This window comes from Panthera leo, chromosome D2 (assembly GCF_018350215.1).
Source record: "Panthera leo isolate Ple1 chromosome D2, P.leo_Ple1_pat1.1, whole genome shotgun sequence".
Classification (NCBI taxonomy): domain Eukaryota; kingdom Metazoa; phylum Chordata; class Mammalia; order Carnivora; family Felidae; genus Panthera; species Panthera leo.
The window spans coordinates 58,853,993-58,876,294 of record NC_056689.1 but is presented as its reverse complement, the minus strand read 5'-3'; the positions used below and the strand labels follow the sequence as shown (position 1 = coordinate 58,876,294).

The 22,302-nt window shown below is 52.0% G+C and overlaps 1 protein-coding gene across 5 annotated transcripts in view; it reads right to left on the bottom strand.

The window, feature by feature from the left end:
* PAX2 (paired box 2) overlaps positions 1-22,302 on the bottom strand; it is a 77,570-nt gene that overhangs the window by 36,401 nt on the left and 18,867 nt on the right. For 3 of the 5 annotated variants that reach the window (XM_042908813.1, XM_042908810.1, XM_042908811.1), the window contains exons 4-5: positions 10,223-10,308; positions 8,834-8,953 (exon numbers count right to left, since the gene is read on the bottom strand). In XM_042908813.1, the coding sequence (XP_042764747.1) occupies positions 8,834-8,953; positions 10,223-10,308 (206 nt within the window). Of the gene's footprint in view, positions 1-3,186; positions 3,256-8,833; positions 8,954-10,222; positions 10,309-22,302 lie in introns of all 5 variants that reach the window. The other 2 variants (XM_042908812.1, XM_042908809.1) reach the window with 1 other exon arrangement.

The window sequence follows — 22,302 nt, the reverse complement described above, 5'->3', positions numbered from 1 at the left end:
ATTTCTCACTTGGTGCCCTTGCCGGTGGAGGAAGGAGAACGATGCCTACCGGCAGGGCTGGAAGGTAGTCACCGAGTGGAAGACTCGGAGGCAAAGACCTAGTCTGACAAGACGGGCGCGTGTGCGCGGTGGGCAGCAGTGCACAGATGCAGGGGTGGGGGCAGGAGGCGGCCCTTGCTGGAAAAGTTGCGATGCTGTGGTTCCCCCAGCACAAGTTCCAGTGGCGGAGGGACACATACAGGCCCCTCGACTGCAAATCTGTACCTTCTCTCCTGGGGGGTGGGGGTGGGGGGAGAGTCTACCTACCTATTCCGACCTTTTGGCACCTTATGAAAAAAATTCTCTTTCGTGCTAAACCTCAACATACTTCCTCAAACAACCAAATGGAACTCTTTATCCACAGCAGCATGAACTGGCCTGGAGACTGCGCTGGTTAATGAGTTGGCTGCCAGTCTCTGGCGTAAACGCAGAGACTTATGTGCAATTCAGGCACCTATGTCCACTGCACACAGCCATGGCTAAGTCCTAGGGCTTCCCCACAGACACACGTAAGTCCACGTAAGCACAGATGACAAGGAAAAAGGTCTTAAGAAAATATCAGCATGACCTACCCCTACCTCTGTATAACGACATGGTCGGTGTTCAACAGGCTCATGGCCAACATTACCCAGAAAGTTTGGCTAAAATATGTGATCCAACTAAGATAGAAAAACTCCCCCCTCAGGTATGAATGGTCTAATTTCCCAGGTTACTAGGAAGATATAATCATAACAATGAACGTGTGTTCATGAGTGGATTTTTTTTTTTTTTTTTGGTGGCTTAGTGAATGCTGACCTTTGAAGCTTAGCTCTTTCTTGGACTGGCGTGGACAGTAGCCAGGTTTTGAATATTTGTTGGAAAACGAACATAGGTTGAGTTGTGTTGATGCAGTTAAACTCGGGCGCTTGTCTAGACAAATGACTACCTTCATGTGCATTTGGTTTCTGGACTCTCATAGGACCTGCCTCATGAGGCGCAGAATCCGTGACCCGGGCTAAGTACTATCGTGCATGTGGAATCATATAATCCCAGCAATAATCCACAGAATACGTCCTCGTCTCCTTTGAGAAACTCAAACTCTGCTCAGCTTCCCTCTGCCAATATAATGTTTTCTTACAGTCCCTGGCCAGGGCCTGGAGGAGAGTAAAAGCCAAAAGAGGTTCTGTGATTCCGTCGCCCGCGATGTAGACTCACGCCAGAGTTCTGAGAGCACACTGCCACCCCGGCCACCCTGCTGGGTGAGTGCTCTCTGAGAAGGGAAGCGGACGGCTCGGTACAGGTGTAAGGGTTAGGTGGCAAACAGACATAACTGTGCCCCAGTCCTGGGTTTAGGTTAAGGAATCTGCAACAAGGTACAGCCTCAGGGAGTCTTCCGGACCCTCCTCGGCACCCCTACCAGCTCCTTCGGGCCGAATCCTGCTGACATGGTGTATACTCAACAAAACTTCCCTAAGCTCTTCCCGTGCAAGGAGTGCGTGGGTCCCTCTCTGCTTCTGCCAGTCCTCTGCATCTGGACCAAAAGGCCACAGAAAACGGCCCTGCGGGCCTGGGCGAGTCAGGCTCTGGCCCCTGCCTCTGCCTCTAAGCGTCCGCCCACGCCAGCCTACCAAGGAATGCTCACCTGCAGGCTTCCCCCATCACCTCCTCTGGGACTGTGGGCGCACCCCAAGTCCCAGGGCCTGGCAGCCGGGCAGTGCAGCCTCTCCTCTTCCCCGGGGTCCTCCTCGTCTGCCTTTTCTGACACCGGCACTCCTCCCGCTGCCCCTCCAGAAAGAGTGAGGAAGAGAGACCGGTGGCCAGGGCATGCCTGGTTTACATTAATGAGATACACCGAGTGTGATCCAGCCATGGAGGCAGCCCACAAAAGGAGGCGATCGCGGGCGGCCAGGAGCAGGGCTGCTCAGGTAATTGGTTTATCTATCTGGAAGCAGGGGGAGCAATCTCGGCACAGACAGACTAGCAGTAAAGTCTCTTCCTTAAGGCTATTTCCTTTGTCTTTTCAATTGCTTGCACATCCATGTGAGAGAGGGAGAGAGTGTTAAAGAGAGAGGGAGAGGGAGAAATGTTAATTTGTGAATTAATGGCTTTTCTCAGCGGAATTGTAAATTCAAATGTCACCTCACACGGTGACACCACGGCTGGTCTGCTGAAGAAGCAATGATAAGATCCCCCACCTCCCTCGGTGCCCCTCCCTCCCCAAAGATAGCTGTGGAGTGGAACATGCTACTTTTAATTTGCAATAACAACACAACAGAGGTATGCAGTAATGACTGCCTTCTTCCACCCTCCTCCTGGCTTCCTTCCCCCCAGTCCAGTTGGCTCCCCATTTCCTCCCTCCCCACCCCTCTGGTCTTCTGCAACACCACCTCACCTCACCCGGGCTGCCCCCCGCCCCACCCCAGCCCGGGCTTGATCACATTGGGGGGGGGGGTGTGCCTTTGGAATTGAAGGTGCTGCAACCCTCTCTTCTCCTTCAATAATCAGGGAATTAATGACCCTGAAGTTAAAGTGGGGCTGATACCGAGGCCCTGCCCAGCGTTGGGAAAAAGCCTTCATTGTTTTCAAGCAGGAGGCGGGCAGCAGTGAGGGAGATTCATGGATGGAGATTGAATATGCAATTTTCTTTCACCTTGCCAAGAGCTGCCCCTGGGCTGTGCCTGGCCTAAATTTTTCCTTTTACCATCTCTGCCTTATCCGGCCCTCCCACCTCCCTTCCATTCTTTCCAGAAAATTACCTTCAAAATTGATTTCCACTTTTACAAACAAATATAATGGGAACACAGGAAAAAACTTGGGCTGTGATGAATTAGGGCTGTCAGGTGCTTCCAGGTCTCCTTTGCTTTTGTTTTACTACCCGATCCGCTCTTTGTTTTTCCAAGGGCTGGGAAAAGTACCCCCCATCCACTGAGCGCCTGACCCTCCAGGCCACCGGGGCCTCCGCCCCCGAACCCAGCGGTCGCCCATGGCGGAAGTGATCCAGGCCCCGAGACTCTGTTAGCCTCTTGGTTTCCCAGTGGAAGCCTGACCCACCTCCTCCTTCTCTGCTCCTTGGCTCTCAGGAGCCCACTCTCTGAATAGTCTCTAACCGCCACCCCCCCCCGGCTCTTTCCCCTGACCCCCACACCAGGTTCCCTCTGGCCCCCATACCTCTTAAAGTCCAGACCAGATGCAAACCTCCACCTCCTCTAATGTGGGCAGGATCAGTGTATACCTCGACTAGAGCAAATAAGAGACAGACAGACACTGAGAGATCCCGAAAGACAGGCAGGTAGAAGACCGAGACCCTGAGACTGGGAGACCAGGCTCCTCTTCAAGGGAGGGGTTGTGAGGTTTCTGAGAGACGACTCCCACACAGCCTGAGGGTGTCAGGGTTCCCAGCCTCAGTCTCCCCAGCCTTCGGCCCCGAGCAAACCTGGAGGCAGGCTCAGGACAGCCCATCCATTTGCCAACAGAACGCAAGGCGATGCCTACGGGGCCCTTTGGGCAAAACTCTATATGCACACCTGTGTCTTAGTACTGTGGACCCTTAACGCACTCAGGCCTAGCTTCGAGCTCTCCCCGCTCACTAGTACTGGTGGAAACGCACCTGCTCGCATCTGGTCATCTCTCCAATCATCTCTCCATCTCTCCATCATCACCCGGAAGATGGCACGCCTGCCCAGTGCATGGCGTTCCACACCCCTTTTCACCCAAAGATCTCAGCATGGTAGAAAACACACCCACATTTGCATAAACCACGTAAGAAATTACACGGGGTCCATAAAACAACAAACACATGTTTCCCTAGATAAAGAAAGTTACGTGTGGAAGCAGAAATGCACAGCAATGGATGGAGGGAGGGGTGCCTCCACGTTAGAAAAGAAGGGGGTCCTAGATTTACTGAGACACATCTAAAATGCCTGCGGACGCTACGAGATGCCATGCGGCCCTCCTGGATAACCACAGAGCAAATGACTGAGCAGAGCTACACAAAGGTCCTCCCAAGTCACACAGGCGAGGCTGACATCTCTCCCCCACTGCCCCGGTCCCATCCAGGTTGGCTCATCCCAGCATTAGCTTTTCCCGCACCAAGATGAGGGAGCCTGTGCCCGAATGTTTCCTTCTGTCATGACTTTATTTCCCCTCAACACATAAACCTGCCATTTAGGTCTTCCCCCAGAGACCCCCGACGGCCCATCTGCCAAGATGGAGTTGACTCGACACTACCTCCGTGATTTTGTGTAGCCCGCTCCACAGCCCCGTGACATAAGTGCTGTTACCATGTCCATTCTACGGAGGAGACCGAGCTGATGAAGGGTAAGTGACATGCGCAAAGCCCTAGGATTCAACCCTGGGTGTGCCTCATTCCAGAGCCCACACCCCTCCCCACCGAGCCACGCTGCCCATCCACGCCACTCCAGGGACTTCCTGCTGGCCTCCCCCTGGCACCCTCCTTCTCGCTGGGGGTCTTACAGCCTCCTCTTGCCCGAGACCGGGGCTCCTGGACAGGGCAGGCGCTGCTCATGTTCGCAGCCTAATCCCCTCATTTGCCCCAAGTCTAACCTGAGCAACGCACTCGGGGACTTCGAGAAGGGAAACCAACTAAGGAAATAAGCCTCTTTTTTCCAGTTATAGCTTCATCCAAAGCAGAAGGGAGCTATTAGAGGCAGTGACAGGACTGAGCCGTTAGTGGCCGTGCAAACCCGTCCTGTCTGCAAACGCACAACGGTACCGGTTTGGCTCCACTCAGCTGCACAATTCATTGTGCACCTAATTAATGGAATGCAAAATCACGGCCCCCTGCAATCCCACACATCAAAGGATGATACCAACACACCTCCCCGCACACAGATCAACAGACTCACGCCATATGACTTCATTTGGATTTTTGGACAAGTTATGTAACTGCTCCGTGCTTCAACAACACGGATAGACAGCAATGTTTTGGGCTACGGCCGAGAGCAACTGGGTAAAGGCAAAGGTCTTTGGTTTCCCAGCCTGAAAACATCGAGAGGCTGTATCTTCCAGCCACATAAACCAGGGAATGCAACAGTCATGGAAACAGGGTCCCTCCCAAGGACCCTAATATACTCCCCCCGAATTGTAGCCAAAAAGAGGCGGAGATTTTAGCAGGGTACTAAATGGGGATCTACCTTCTCAGACTGATGGACAGCCTGTCTTCTGGATACTTCATGACACAGCTTCCTCATCTACCCGGGCCCATCTACCTGTCCCATTCTGGGGGCTCCTGGACTCAGGCAGGTGGGGAGTGTCAAAGCTTCCTGACTAGCACATTTCTCAAAGGAAAGCCCCGGAATGTTTCCGTACTTCCAATGGCCAGGGTGTGAGAAGGCGTCTCAAGCAGGCTGACAGCCACTGTGGGTTTCCTTTCTCCCCAGAGTCACAGCTGATCGGCCCTTTACTAATATCCCCACAGATATGATTGCTGCAGATACTAATAACGCTGTCCATATTCCGAGTGCCAATGCCAATAACGCTCTGGGTATTATCACTGTGAACACCAATAACTACTGCTGAGATTGTCTCCAATAATGCCAGCACACGCCGCAGTGATTGTCCTCGCTAATGCCCACCACCGTGACATTGTTAGAGCTGAAGAATAGGCCGGACCGTACCCAGAGGCGGGAGCGGGAGTGGTTTCCTTGAGGACAGACAGGCTCACGGCTTGCCCTCGGGATATGGCACTTCTAGAAAGATGCCACAGTGTGTGGGGCCCAAGGAGAGCCAGCCTGGCAGGGAGAGTGGGGTCCTCCGGGAGGAAGATATGCCCCTCCACTCCCCCAAGGTCTAGTCCCTCGACATGGATCCCCGTTCTCATCCCAACACCCCTCAGTGCCCCAAGTCGGTTTTCTCTTAGTCCTCGGTGCTGGCCCAGTAGCTGAAGGACATACCTGGGTGTCTGCAGCCCACGCCTGAGGCTGCCTCCTGCTACCGGCCTGCCAGCTGCTGTGCTACCTTGGCCTGACTGCAGACTTGGGCTACATCATCTTGACACATAATTATCTCTCCTATTCTTAATCATCTGAGCTGCTCCCTAATGCAAACTGGGCCTGGCTGCTTGGAGGCACCCAGGGTGGGGGAGGGGGCAGGGCTGCGAAAGGTCTGCCTTTGCTCTCTCCTTTCCTTCTTCTCCCTTCCACCTGGATCTGACAGGTCAAGTGTGCACCGTGGCCTGGGGGGGGGTGGGTGGGGGAAGGTCAGGGAGACCTAGCCTCCCTCAAAGGTGCTGGCCTCCACCAGGGAAAGGGCAGCTCCATCTGGTTTGGGGTTAGTCAAGAGAAGCAGGAGTCAAGGCCAGAGAACCGCCCCCCCACCAAAAAAAAAAAAAAAAAGAAATAGGGCCTCTGATCCTCCTTGTACCCTGGCTAGGCCCAGGAGAGAAGTGTTTAAGCAGGAAGAGGAACCTAAGAGTCCCCATTATCCTTCACCTAGGAGATACTGACTGCTTCCTGAGATGTCTCCCCACTCCCGTCACGGTCACTCTGCTGCAGGATGGTCTTCCCAAACCCGGCCCTGCTCTTCTCTCTTCCTGCTCAGACACTTTCAGTGGCTACTCATGCTTGCAGAAAAAAGTCTAGACTCCTTATAGTTGGTCCGGTCTTGGCCTAGCCCCCTGTGGCCCTAACCCATCTACTGAGCTTCCCTCCCAGCCCTTCCCTAGTGCCCTCGCAACTCTGCCAGAGCACATCTGCACCTTCCCGGCACAGCACCCTCTGGTCCTAAGGCTCCCCCACCAGACAGAATTTCACCCTGCATCGTCCGTGCACATGCCCCTCACCCATCGTTCAGGTTCCTCCTCAAAATGCGGCCCTTTCTGCCAGGTTACTCCCTCCTGACTCTGAGTTCCCATGGCCTGCGGCCCAGGCCTCCCATCACGACACAGATATCTGATGGAGCTTTCTGCTTTCTGGGGTCACGTGTTTTACACGCCCCGCTAGACTGGAAGCTCCTTAAGGACAAGAATCATATCTTGTTCTGCTTTGGGATCCTGTAGCACCAAGCCTTTCTTGCAGCTGATGCACAGGAAAAGGTTCACTGAATTGAATTGACTTGAAACAATGAATGTAATCAATTGCAGGGAGGAGAGCAGTCTGTTCTGGGCCAGTGGGGCCTGACCCTGGGTGGCCACAGCCTCATGCCAGTGCCTCCCTACTCCTGGCCTCCTCTCATGGCCCACGGGAGCCCGGGAAGCAGAGGGTATGCTTGGCCCCAACTGAGAACCAACAGGGGAGAGCACACAGGGGGTCCTGTGGCCTCCCCCGCCCTGCCTGCTGGACATCTCACACTCTAAAAAATGCAGGGGCCAGTGGTTAAAGGAGAAACCCTTGGGGCCTGAGGCAGAATCTTCCCAACCACTCGGGGTGCCAGGGCACCTGGCTAAGGCTGGAGTATGGTCAGCCCCCAGGGAGAATTAGGACTTAGGGCCTTTCGCGAAGCCTCCCCCTGCCCATCAAGGGTGGCCGCCAAAACAACCACAATGAAATTTAGTGAGTGGCAAAGGCCGTGGCAGCCAAATGGGTTTGGATATTTTGGAAGAAGGAGAAATAGAGCCAGACAAGCTGTTTCCCTGTGAAACGAGGCCATTAGGGCTTCTGGAAGGAGGCCAGCACCAGGTCATCACTGTCTTGCCAGACCTAGGCCTGTCCTGTCCCTTCCGCTGGAGGCCAGGGCTTTCACACTCTCTTTCCCCTCAGCCTGGGCCCAGGGAAGCTCAGTTTTGTTCCTTTTCTCTGTTCCTTACTCTCTAAAGCCGCCCCAATCAAGGGCTTGTCTATGCTTGGGATGGCCACATGATTTATCGCCCAAACAGGACATTTTTGAGAGAAAAAGGAGATGCTGACTGGCCAAGATGCAGAGACAAAGGGCATAAATTGGGACTGTCCAGGCTAAAGGGGTATGCAGTCCCCCTGTATGCTCATCTCTAGAGGATTCTATTTCATGGGAGATTCTCTAGACCTCCCTAGACCAGAAGGTTACTGCTTCCCCAGCAGGGACCATGAGACTGGGGCAGGAAGCAGGCTTGAGACACTGGTGTCTCCGTTTGTCTGGGCTGGTCAGCCCTGCGCCCTGGGCTCATGCATGAGAAGAGCACCAGATGGTCACCAAGGGACCCCTCACATCCCAACATTTGTAAAACACCTTCTCCCAGGCCCATGGCCACCACTCCCTCTTCCTGTATCCTTTCCCCTCTCTTCCTCCTCTTCATTTCTCCCTCGCCTGAACTCCCTGCTTAACAGCTGGCTGCACTTGAGGCATTATAGGGAACGGAAGGGAAGGGACAGAGAGGAGACTGAGTGGTGTCTCCTCCCATAAGGAAGAAGAGTACAGAGGGCCCGTGTCCAGCTCAATGGGGGGCAGAATCCATGTGTCACAGAGAAAGGACACTTGGGTCAGCTGCACGTGACATCACGCCCCCATCTTTTGAGGGGTCGGATCAGGTAAGAATAAGGCAGATCGGCCTCTCATCCTTGGGTCAAAGACCAGCTGTCCCCCAACTTCCCGAACCCTCCCAAGGTACCTGGTTTGTGCTTCTCCCCTGGCACCCCACTGGGATATTAGGGGCAGTCCCGGTGGAAGGTGAGGCCACCAAGACTGCTGAGCAGATGGTGAAGCTGATGGCCCCACCAGCAGCCTGCCTCCCTCTCCAGGAGCCAGCAGGGCAGTGGGGGGACCTGGGCTTTGCTACTAAAACTGATCTCCCAGCAGAGCAGCTGCGAGGCCGGGCCGAAACCGGAGCCCTGAGTCCAAGGACAAAGCATGCACAGGGAAGCCAAGCCTCTTCCCTCCTCCCTACCTTCATCACGTTTCCTCTTCTCACCATTGGAGCGAGGGATCCCCAGGATCCCGTTGATAGAGTAGGATCCCACTGGATCGTTGGAGGCGCTGGAAACAGGAGGGGAGGCCGTACTGGGAACTGGACGAGAGTAAGGAGGAAATGCCATCAGGATAACAGTTGTGATCACAGACCAAAGCCCCGAGGCTGGGGGCAGAGAGAAGCAGAGGATTAAGAGGGATGGCGAGCCCATGTTCTCCTCCGCCCTCTAAACAAACCCCAGCTCGCTGCCTCTGGTCTCCTGGGCTGGCCTTTACTTATCTCCTTTCAGACGCCGTGGCTTTCTAAGATCTGTCTCTCTCTAGGAGACACAAGAATGGCCACGATATTCCCCAGGAGGGCACAGCTCCTCTCTCCCAGTTGCTTCTGGTCTTGAAATCACTTGAGAAGTTCCCAATTTCTCCCTCAGGGCACAGACTAGTGAAACCATTCACTCTGCTCAGGTACAGCCCGGCCCGATCCTCCCTCCCGGCGCACGTTGTGACACGGCCTCATGAACAGCGGCTCCTGCCAACTTCAGGAGGCCTGGGACCAGCCATTCTACTTCCTGCTGGTCAAGAGATAAGGGGACAGCTTCCAAGAGGGGCAGCAACAAAAGTATAATCACATTTCAGCCCCTTAAACTCCAGGCTTCATCTATGGCTGCAGGACCACCAAGCACCCTTGGGTCAAAGGGAAGACAATATGGGGGGGGGGGTCTATCTGGTGCTCTGGTAGGCCTGGGTTGTGTCTCTGAGAGGCCATGGCCAAGGATCAGTAAACAAGGAGGCTGGAGCAGCAGAGAGTTACAGAGGGGAGGAAGGAGAGACAGATCAAGAAGAGACAGGCTAAGAGGAGAGAAGCTGTGAAGAGCGAAGCAGAGAGATGTGAACAGATCCAGAGCCACACATACAGAGAGAAGAAAAGAGAAAGGGAGAGGCAGAGAGAGGAAAGGAGAGAGAGAAGGGAGAGGAGGGGAGAAGAGAGAAAGAATTTAAAAAATTTTAAAAAGGCAGTAAGAGGGTAGGCAGGAAAGAAAAAGGGGCAAGGGGAGACAGAATCAGATAAAAACAAAAGATGAGGAAGGGGAAGGCAGGGAGAGAAGAAAAGCCAAAGGAAAAGCTTGATTTAGAAGGAGACAGAGACAGAAAGACAGACAAGGCAGCTACAAGGTGATGTGCGTAAGAAGCAAAAACAGTCCTGGTGAGCTAGTCTCCTGGGGAGATCCCCACCTCTAGGAGCTCAGGGAGAGCGTGGGCTGGGGAAAGGGTCCTGGGGCCTCAGCAGGCATGCCATTTTGAAGGGAATGGGGGTGGCGTCCTGGCTCTCCTGGGTGGGCCCCCGCTTCCTCCCTTCCCTGAGCCCTCTTACCAATGGTGTGGCCAGGGGCAGTCACTCCCGTCCCAGCCCCATCCGGCGTTGGGTGGAAAGGCTGCTGAACTTTGGTCCTGATGATCCTGCAACAGCATCACGACAGCATCACACATCGCGTGCCTTCTCCTGCCTGCACCAGCTCCAGCCCAGCCCAGAGGGGCTCGCCCAAGCTCCCCAGCTCCTTCCTCATGTAGCTGTTCCCTGCACCCCTGCCCTCACTGACTGCTGCAAGGCACGCACTTTCCCTCCCACTGGCTCTGCAGACCCAACCTAGTGCAGCTGGACAGAGGGAGTCTGTATTCTCTCCTGCGGTGTGCATCATCTGAATTGCAGCTTGATTTTTGGTAGCAAGGATTGGGGCAGCAGAGTGAGTGGAGCACAGCATCCTTCCCCTTTCTGGGGGTGGGGGCTGCCCTGATGGCTTGCTGTCCCCCCTTCCCTCCTCAACCACACGCAAACCTCCTCCTGGGAACAAGACTCCCTTGTCTAGAGATCATCTTGGAGCTGGTTTTCCTATTGGGACTGTATCACAGTCTTCTAGAGTTGGGGGGGAAAGTGAGATTTTCCTATTTCTTGGGCTAAAAAGAAATAGCCCGGAAAGGGCTGGGTCACAGATGACCCTTTTTGTCCCAGGGAATCCAGCATAGCACATGGCCCCTTTGCCAGATGTCAGGCCTTGAACAACTTCTTCCTGAGCCCACTTACTGTCCTATCTCTGCCCAGCTTGCTGGCCCAATGGCCTGCTTTTCTGGGGTCTTACTTGGACCACAGCTTCTTTTCCAGCCTAGTTGAACAGCCTCACACCCACCCTGTGCACTTTAGGGGTAGAGGGCTGGATCAAACGTCCCAGGACTGGGGATAGGCCTGCTTGTCAGTGGTCTGAGAAGCCCAGGGCTCAGACGTGCAAAAGACCAATGCTGGGGCCAAGACCAAGGAATGCTCCCCTCCATCCGCTAGTCAAAATAGGTACCCTTGAGGCAATTTCTCCAATGGCATCGCTCCTCCCTGCAGAGTGTCGTGTGAGTCAAGTTCACCCACACTGACCAGGTGAGTCACAAACCATGAGCAGACTCCACTGTAACCAGGTTTAACCGAGCACCCACAGGCAATAGAGGTAAGGCACCTGCCTCACAGTGCTGGAGATGAAGTTGGGGAGGGAGGACATACACCCAAAGAAAGCAAAGGAGCCCCGAGGGGCCAGGCCATAAGCACTAGAGGGAGGCAAGGGAGGAATCCAGCCACCTTGCAGGTGGGGACTGGGAAAGAAGTCACTGAGGAGGCAGAGCTTCATGTAGACCTTCACAGCAGGACAGGGCTGAACAGATGAAGGGGCCCAAGGCATGGAGGAGAGTGATAAGGGCACCGGGATGCCTGGCCGGGACCCTGAGTCCTGATTCTGACTCTGCCATTAATCGGCCACCATAGCTTTGGGCTCATCATTCTACTGCTCTGGGCCTCAGAGGTACATCACTCTACTTTTCTGGACCTTTACTTTTCAGTTGTAAAGTAAAAAAGGTTGGACTACAGGATCTCTAAAGTCTCCTCTGCAATGAAAAAAATACCATGGTTCTAAGGTGAACAGAGAAGCCGTGGCAGAGGGGATGGGTAGGGACCATGAAAAGTAGGTACTGGAGGAAGACAGAAGCAAAGCATGGAGCCAAATGAGCTTTAGGGGTAAAGCCCAGACCAGCCAGCCAGGAGCAGTGGAGGTACAGAAAGAAGCAAGAGGAAATAAGGCTGAAAACTTGGAAGTGACGACGACGATCGTGATTTTTCCATTTGCTGGGCATCTATTATGCGCCAACATTATATGCAATTTATATTACTTATATATGCTACTGTTCATTCTCCCAACAACCTCCAAAGTAGATACTATTATCCTCGTTTTTCAGATGGAAAACCAAAGCTAACAGAGGTTAAGTAGCTTAGTCAAAATCACACTGTCAGGGCAGAGTCAGAACTCAGTCTCTAGAATGTGGGCTTTTTCTGGTACTTTGTCATACTTCTCCCAACATACAGCAACCAGGTTTAGAGAATCTCAAGCCATGAGTGATTTCTAAACCAGAGGGGACACTTGCAAACAGATCCTGGTAAAGCAATATACAGGCGCAAGATCACAGGAAAGAAAAGAAAGAGTCTGTAAGACGTCATGAAGGCAGAATGGCCGACTGGGCACCTAACTGGAGTCCAGCATGGCTCTAAGAACCTAATTCTGTGTACCTGGAAGGCTGGGGGTTTGTACCACTGTCAGGAGGAGAGACACAGGGAGGTGGCGGGTTTTGTCTCAGACACGCAGTGTTTGAGGTGGGAGGGGGGTGTCCAGCTGGCACAGCACATGTGGATTTAAGAAACCATCAAGGAAAAAGAGCGTCGATAGGGACAAGAGGCCGAAGGAGTGGATGTTGGAGGGCACTGACTTTCACAGGCTGGGGGAAAGAACCTGACCTTGCAGAGGGGCCAGAATTGGTTACACTGGAAATGGCAGAGCAAGGATTGGGCGGTTTCACCTAAATCGACGGAGAAAAACGTTTCCGGAAGGAGAAGACAATTCGCGGCATCGGTGACAATGCAAAGGTTGGAGGGAACTGGGAATAAGAAGAGGCACAGGTTTGGGGACTTGGGGGACAGAGGTGTCAACAAAGCAACTGGAGCAGGAGCCAGACAGAAAGGTTAGGGATTGAATAGGAGGAGAGGGAGGCAGTGAAAGTAGATTCCTGCCTTCGGGAGTTCGTAGAAAGGAAGAGAGAAAAATGTGGAAGCCGGTGGATGGAACTGACAGCTGAGTGGAGGGAAGGCTGGTTGGGGGAGGAAAGACTTGGGTACACTTGCAGGCTGAGGAGGGAGAACCAGAGAAGAGGGAGGGCCTGAAGTTGCCTGACAGAATGTGGATGATGGAGAAAGCGAGACAGAACAAGGAGAGGCGCCAGGGGGAGTTGGTGAGAGATGGTGCATTTTGAGGTGGCCAAAAGCTTCGAGAAGGAGCTCTTACAGTTTTTATCTCTCAGCGAAGCAGAAGGGAAGGTCATCTCCCAAGAGTTGGGGGAATGTTTGGAGCATGATCACAATGGGAAAGATGGGACAGTGGCTAAGGGCGATGTAGACGGGTGTACCGGAAAAGTCTAGAAGGAGGCTGTGTACACAGCTCAGAGCAGCCGCTCCTAATTCACTGCAGCAAAAGCTTCTGGGATCTCACTGGTCCTGCTGTGGGTGGCTCTGGCTTGCGGGCTGATGAGCCCTGGACTAAGGGAGCCCCAGGGCTGGGGCTGGTTGAAGACAGGTAACTAGATGGCCTTGTGGGGTCTCTATCTTTGTTACCCAGAGCCTCTGACCCCTGAGGCACCAGTGCAGATTTAGCTGAGGCAGCAAGTGATAGAAAATCACTACTCCCTGACGGGGGCTTGGTGGTGCATGGGACAGGAGCTGGGCGGGATGCCTGCCGTGAGTTACTAATGCTCCTGGCGTCCATCCATGCCCCCCAGGCAGTGGGCACTTGCTAGTCCCCAGAGCTGCTCTCGGGAAATTTAAGAACTGAGATCGCGGCTCCCTGGTAGTCATCCATTGCCCCCCTGCATCCTGTACACAACCCAACAACTCGTGGGAATATCACCACAGCTTAAAAGGATAAAGTAAAGCACTGCTTTGGGTGATTGTCTGGCACTATTTCCCCCTGTTGATCTTCCTTCTCTTCCGATCTTTTTCATTCTTGGCACGGCGAGACAACCAGACACATCCTGGCCTCCATGGCCCCGGGCAGGCTTGGCCTTCAAGTCAAGTCTGCAGGTATGGGTCTTCGGAGGGTGCAGTGGGGGTGCTGGAGGCCGTAGCTCTACTCAGGGGAGCCGAGCAGCGCTGTTTCCTGTTGCCATGGGAACACGTCAGGACGCCTGCTCATCACTTCCCTTTCTAGCATGTTCTCCTTCACAGCGATGCCCTTCCTCCTCCACCTTTCTGGCTTTGCCTGAGCCCCAGCACGGGGACTTTAGGCACTTAGCAAGGGTGCAACTAGGGCAAAGGGAAGAAGGGGATGGGCTCTGGGCTCTGGGTCAGGCTCGGCTCTGTTACTTAACTGCCTGTGAAACCCTTGGCAGTCTCTTACTCCCTCACCTGTAAAATAAGATAATAATACTGCCCACCTCCTAGGATTGTGGTGGGGTAAACAGGATAACGCATGTAAGATGATTTGTATGATGCTGGGCTCAATACATGCTAATGTTGCTAATAACAATAATCACGACTAGTAGTAGCATTACTCCTATGAGTGACCGCCAGGACTGGCTGCTTTCTCTTTAGGGACTGAGCCAGGTACGGGCAGAAGGCCTCTCAGCCCAGCACGGTCCAGCCTGGCCAGTGTAGCTGCTATGGCGGCCCTGGAAAGGGCACTGAGAAGAGAGGAAACACCAGTGGCAGGTGTCACAGCCTGACCCCAAAAGAGGTGAATCAGAGACACTCTCAGGAAGATACATTAGGGTCCTCTGCCTGGGGGCCCCAGGAAGGGTCCACAGACAGTATGAGCAGTAGCTTCTTCGGGACCCGGTAGATGCCAGGGAGCTGTGGTGGCGCTTCGGGGTATAGACGACAAGGGGGGTGGGGGGCGAAGCCACTCTTTCTTTGGTTAAATTCCCAGGAAGCCTCCACCTCCCACCGAGCTGGAGATCAAAACAGTTTCATCAGCTCTGTGAGTTAGAAGGAAGGCATGTAATGAGACTCCCATTAACAGTTTGTTAAACTCATGAAGAAACCGAGGAGCTCTCAACATTCCAAGAAAGCGCCGGGGACACTCTTACCCCTCCGCTGGCTCTCCTCCCTCTCTCACTTCTTTCTCCACCTCGCATCCCTGCCTCTGTGCTTCGTTCTCTGTCTTTCTCTGCCCCTCTGTCGCTCTCCCTTCTCTTTGTCCGTCTGTCTGTCTCTGGGCACCCTGTAGTCCCACTGTGGCTGTGTGAGTTTATTGATTCCCGGGAGCTGGGGGAAAGCGGGAGGCAGGGCTGGGGTGCAGGCTCAGGGATGGAAATAGAAGGCTATAAATTATTTGTGACAGGAAAGCAATAGTGGCAGAGTGCTGAGCACAAGTCCTGTGTCACTATTAGATTCCTTTTAGCCTGATGACACTGTAAAAAAGGTTAAGTGTCTGCTGAAATCGTACACCTGGGGGGCCGGGGCAGCCTGGGAGCAGAACAAGCCACTGAGAGCAGGTATATCAATTCTCCAGGCCAATAATATTCCACTCATTGATCGCCACGCAAAGTTCAAAAATCTCATTACAGCCAGGCAGACCGGGAACTTTTTACAAATCAATAGAATGATATAATGTATGTATACTTAGTACAAATGTATCTATTCATCTATCCATCCATCCACGGTCCGCCTCAGGGTTTCCAAGTTAACCTACCCATCATATTATGTTATGTTATGTATGATATTATATTGCATTGTATTATATGATAATAAATGGTGTGCAAAAACTCCCCCTGAGGTGGAGACGAGAAGAGGTCCTATTAGCATTGGGGTGACCTCAGACAGCTCACCTTGGAGAGACAGGTGGCGGCATTTCCGGGACTGGGCCGGTCAGGATTTCTAGGAGCAGTGCTCCCTTAGCAGGAGCTCCAGTAATGAAAGCCATTGTCTATTGAGTGTTTACTATGTGTTGGGCAGTGTTCTGTGTGCCCCAAACAAATAGTTTACCTAATCCTCACAATAGCCCATTTTGTAGATGTGGCATATTATCATTTACCCAAGGTCACCCGTTTACTTAGTGGCAAGTCTGGGGACTGAACTCAAGTGGACTAAATGCAGGGCCCATACCCATAACCACCAAACTCTCCTGCCTCCAGAAAAGAGAGACCCTAAAGCCCAGAGTCCAAACTCCTGGATTCTATTTCCAGTCTCTGCTGTTGTGTTCTGAGAAACCAAGGGTAAGGGGCTCCCTGAGCTTCAGTATTCCCTGCTCTAAAACGGGAGTAGTAACACCTACTAGAAGCAGCCGCTGACAATGTGATATATACACATGATCTGCAAGCCTGTCCCCATCACGTCCCGTCCAGCTGCCTAGAACAGACTGCTTTCCCTACACTGGAATTACTTCCTAGTAGAATAGCCTTCTGGCCTTCTGCCTGGCCTCAGGCCTGGTCATATTACTGGTTTGCTGAAATGGTTTTTTAGCGCAAGAAGTCCTAGGTACCCCCACACGCGTGCCATATACATGTAAAAATCAGTTGAAATTGCCCGAGGATAGTAGACTGCTCACTTCACAGTTTTTGCAGAAAATACTTCCTTCTTCACAGAGGGAAAGTCTTTCCTGATTTGGTAAACTAAGGGAACTCCAGGGAATGTCTCAGACTAGCTGACCCCACGGCCCACTGAGCCAGGCGAGCGGTGGGAGGGGCCCCTGCCAGAGCTTTGGGCTGCCTGGCTATGGCAGGCCGGGTCACTCCAAAGGACACAATGATTTTTGCTTCAGCAAAGGATATTTTGCCCAGTGATTGCATGTAATCGCTTCAACACAGGCCCTTGAGAAAGCCTCTATCAGGTACGTGTCCCTGGCTCAGCCCTGAGTCAAACTGGACCAGTTTGACCTGGACCAGTCTCCAGCAAACAGCTGGAGACTTTTCACAGAAGAACCTCGAGTTAGGGATCATAGATTCTCCAGGAAGATTTCACCTCTCCTAAAAAATGGTCCCTACCTCCCCCCACTCCGGGGGAGTAAAGAACTAGAATTTCCCCTCTGTACATCCCAGGAACTAAAACCCTAAATTTACCACTTCCTCCTCGCAGAGGACACAGCATCCATCCAATCTGCCCTCCCCACTGGCAGCCCGGAAGCACTTTCTTTGTGTGAACTCTGTCGTCCCAGGTTCCAGCTTGGCAGTTTGTGCAGCTTAGAGTTGCCTGCCCGCGCCCACTCACATGCCCTACAGGTTTGGGTTTGGACAACTAACCATAGGTCAGGCAGGGTCTGTGCATGAGAACGGCCGCTGGTGAGGAGAAGGTATGGGCAGGACCTTCCGTTCTGGCCATAGCATGGCGGAGCTGGAATGCACAGCTTCCGAGGTTAACAGGGGTCCCCCTACATGTGTCAAGAGCTTCTGCCTCTTTGGTTGCTTCTCAGAAGTCACGACTGAGCTCCAATAAATGAAAAGTTTGCAGAAGAGTTTCCTCAAACCAGTGTCCTTGAACGACCTGCATTTAGAATCCCCTGGACTCGTGCTAAAATGCGATCCCTGAGGACCACCCCACGCCTCCTGATTAGAGTTTCTGATGGTGGTAGGGCCCAGGAATCTGGATTTAAGCAAGTTCTCTAGACTACTCTTAAACTCTATAGTATTTGAGAGGACTAGCTTAAGCCAGAGGAGGAAGAACCCATCCTTGTGGTTATAGAAGGGAGCCTTGAGAGGGTTGAGAGAAAGTCTTAGTGGCTGAGAAGGTTCCTTACTCATTTCTATCAATTGACATACCTCTCCATCTGCTGATCCTGACTTCTACTGGCCCAGTAACCAAAATTCAAGAAGCTACCGGTTCCTCTGTGGCAACTGAACTACAGGTTAAAAATAAAAGTAATTTGCAGATAGTTTTTTGTGCATTCCGAGACGATAGATTCCCACTGGGTTCCTTAGATATCACCTTAGCTATTATTTCTTTAGGTATTCTGCATCACCTTAGCCTTCTAAGACTGGCACTAAGGGCGATAATCCTTCCACCACGTGTCCCTGGGAGCCCAGGCCAGATACAATTTACCAGGCTAGATGGGCCATGGGGCTGGCCCAAGGGGGCAATAGTGATGGTTTATATGATGGATGGTAAGCATATGGATTGATTTAACTTCAAGATATGCATAGGTTTAAAAATTAAGGGGCAATGTGTTTAACTAACCATTTGGAAACCAGTCTGCAGTGCATGCCAAGCCCAGAGCGTGACCAGACTAGCTCCTCTCGCCACCGGCCTGCCCTCATCTGTCAGGGCTTCTGGGCTAGAACTGGGGTCCACCAGCTGTCCAGCCCGCGGTCCTGCTCGGGAAGGTCCAGAGGCTAGAAGACTGCCTCGTATCCTGATAGGATAGCGGAAGGGGTGCTGTGTAGACTCACTGCTGGGACCAAGTCCTGCCCGTCCAACCTTTGTGTCCCTCCCTGGCATGCCCACCTCCCTGGGTGAGCGGAAGGAAGCCTGGAGGAAGTGCCCTGAGTGGCAGCAGAGGTGGGACCTGACCTCTGTGCCCCTAGCCCCTCTACCTCTTACCTAGTTACTTCAGTATTCAAAAACAACCCATTAGTCTGCCTGCTGAAAGAATGGGATGTGGCTAAGCCCTGCAACTGCCTTCTGTTACCGATGGAATTCATTCAAAATTCCTTAGCCTGGCCTTCAAAATCTTTCCCAGTTTGGCTCCACCCTGGCTTTCCGATCTATTCTGCCCTGAACCCCTCTTCCCCTCAGGGTCTAGCACAGAGCTGAAAGCTTGTTTTCTTGCTTACTCAGTTCACCCTGAGTCCTCCCCTGGACGCTGAACTCTACAAGGACAGATGTCATGCCCATTTTTCTCACTATTGTATTTTCAGCACCTAGTAACAGGGCCTGGCGTGATGTCAGTATTTACATATATTTTTTTAAGCTTTTTTCAATGTTTATTTATTTTTGAGAGAGAGAGAGAGAGAGAGAGAGAGAGAGCAAGTTGGGGCGGGGCAGAGAGAGGGGGAGACACAGAATCTGAAGCAGGCTCCAGGCTCGGAGCGGTTAGCACAGAGCCCGACTTGGGGCTCGAACTCATGAACCATGAAATCATGACCTGAGCCGAAGTCCGAAGCTTAACTGACTGAGCCACCCAGGGCGCCCCCATGATGTCAGTATTTCAAAACTATTTGCAGAATTTTAAGAATTTTTTGAAGAAAAAAACTATTTGCTGAAAAACAACTGAATGTTATTATTAATACCAAGGATGACACCTTAAGGGATATAGTGAGCTAATATATGCTCACCATGTACCAGGCACTGTGCTAAGCACTTTAGGTGGATTATTTAATTTATTACAACTTCTTACAAAGATTATTATCCCTATTCTACGGACGTGGAAGCTGAGGCTCAGAGAAGTTAAGTCACTTGCCCAAGCGCACACAGCTGGTAAGTAGCAGAGCCAGGATTTAGACCTGGGAGCTTGACTCCAGAACCCACGCTGCCAACCACTGGGTAGAATAACTCATATCAAGAACAGATGATAGAATCTATGAGAGGCTGGCCCTGAATAGAAGAGCTGCATATAATAACGGCAAAAGAAATAACTAAAATTTATTTCATATTCACTAACTGACAGGCATTGTGACAAGTGCATTTTCTCATTCAAATCTGAACTACAACTCTGTCAAATACGCATGTTGTCTCTTACACCAACGCGACAACAAGGAGGCTGAGCAATTCGCCTAAGGTCACGTGCTGAACAGCACTGGAGCCAGACTTTGGGGCCTGGGACTCCAGTGTGGATAGGCTGAACCATCTTACCTCTCCTGGAAATTTCTACATTAATAGCTATCTGTGTTTATTAACTATTTGGGCATGAACAAATTTCCCCTACAGTCTTCTCGCCTCTGCGATCTGGACAACTGAGCAAATGTATGTGGAGACAATAAACAGAAATTGCATACAGCAGTGATTCCAAACATGCTTAACCTCTCCCCTGTATTTGATGAGCAGCACGTCCGTGTAACAAACGAACCACAATTTTAGGTTAAGTGGCTATGGTTTCAGTGTTTTACATGCACTGGTAGGTTTGGGTGTAGAGTTTCCAAATTCTCTGCATCCATCTCTTTATCTGTCTCTCGAGTTTTCAAATCATGTACATGATCGCGTGGTGAAACCGCACACAGAAGTGTTTCTCGGTTTCTATGTTTCTAGAAACTACTTCCATGATTAGTGTATCTTTATATTCATGTCTGCTCTGATGCATTGATCCAAGATTTATAATACTGGATATATTTATCAAAACCTACTTCATGAATTTCTGCCCCAGTTATGCCTATTTCTGCCAAACATGGAAGCCGCAGTCACACTTATCACTGGTCCCTTCCCAGGGCGTCTAGATTCTCACGTCACAACTGTGTTTTTATATTGGTCCGTGAACCAGTATTGATGTGCATAAATGTGCACTTGTACACCTGTGTATCTTTCTGTCTATGGCTAGGATGGGGTGCAGGGGATGTGGAAATGAGAGAATTATTAAATGCCAAGTAGATGTGCAATAAATTCCATTGATTTTATAAACTCCAACTTGTCTTCAGTCTCCTTCCATTCTTTATCCTGGGGGCATTGCAACAAAAACCTATTTTAAATACCTTTACGTCCCCCCCCTCCCCCTCCCCAAAAAAGTGTCAATATTTTATTTGGATTTTTAACTTCGCTCCATAACAGTTGTTTGACCTCCTGACTCGTGCGAGTCACATAAATTCTGGGACTTTATTCAGGAGCCATGTTCCTGCTATTGAATAAGCAATTTGGGAGGGTGAATTAATGACTTGTGCTGTTGCTGGAAAGTCCCTGAAGAAATATTAAAATTGCTTGCAGACTGAATCGATACTCAGTGAACACCCAGCAAGAGGGCTTCGGCTCTGGAATGGCCACGGAAGGCAGGGCTTGGTGGAGGAAGGGGAATCCCGCACCCAGCCTGGTGAGCCCCCTCCCAGTCCTCCCCCACCTTTCCCTCCCTCCCCGGAGCTCTGTCGTTCTCAGTAACAGCAAAGTCTTATTAAACCCCAACCAGGACAGAGCGGGGTTCGTCCTGTCTCAGGAAGCAGGCTCAGGGGACAGTTTATTCTCTTACTAGCAACCAGGGCCCGGAGGCCTTATTGAAGGTGATGGTCTGGACACATCCACCTGCTGGAGAAACCGGATGGTGCTGCTGCTTTCTGGCAGGCTGCGCTGAGCTTGGGGGTCAAGAGCACGCTGAGCTTGGGGAGGCTGCGGCGGGGACCGGTTTCTGCTGGGTGTGCAGAAGGGCCGGGTGCTGTGCTTCCAGGTCCACTGCTGTGTCTGTCTGAGTCGCGTTTACTATTGCTCTGGTGGCCGCATGATTTCAGCCTTTGCGTGTGGGTGCGCCGGTGGGATGCAGAGTTTGAATTGTGTTGGGTGTACGTTGTAACGCATTGTGGCCGGACGCGTTCCTGCAGCCGGCGTGAGGTTTGTTACTTGGTGTTTTGTGATATGACATTGAGGTGACTGCACTTTGTGTCACACTGAGCTGGAGGAATTTGAGTATTGTTTAGCAGCAATGTCTGCGTCTCAGCTTTGAATTATTGTGTTCGTTGATCATATCAGCATCTTTTTTTTTTTTTTTTTTTTTTGTAATGTACGTCTCAGAGATTAGGTTAATGGGTGTCTCCTTGGTGATGTGGGTTGAGTAATGATGTTGGATCTGGGTGGTGCTGTATGATTCGGTAATTGCTTTCTCGGTGTGGTGGCGGGAGGCGGGCGAGAGGGCCCACCCTTTAGCTTTTTTAGCTTACTTCGACCTGGTCATTTGCACTGCTGCTTTCCAGAAGGAAGATTCTAGAGATGAGGGACAGATCTCTTCTCGATGACCAGAAGCACGGCTCTGTTCTGTTGGAAGCACACTGCCCCTGATCCATGGGACACTTCTGACCTGGCCACACTGACACAGGTCCTGGGGCCACCCTCCCTACATCTGCCTCATGTGGAAAGTTAAGCCTCCAAGCCTGTGTAGAGGAGGATAGATGGGAGTAAACTCCCCGATTCCAAGGAACATGAACCCAAGTCCAACAGGAATTCTAGTTCCCCAGTCCCCTCCTCTCTGGGATTCTGGCCATCAGCACCTTCTTCCTTCCCAGCATCCCCAGATGATGTGGCTCAGCAGCGGCCTGCACTCACCAGGCCGCGGACGCGTGAGCACACACACACACACACACACACACACACACACACCATGGAAGAGTACAGCAACACCTACTAGGCATAACTTTCTACTAAGGTTCAGGGTCTTTGTTCTGAGCTTGTCAGGAAATGTGTAACTACATCGCTGGGTGTGAGGCTGCGAGATATACAGAGCCCTGCAAGAGACTGCAGACACCTGCTCTTCCTCTGATGGC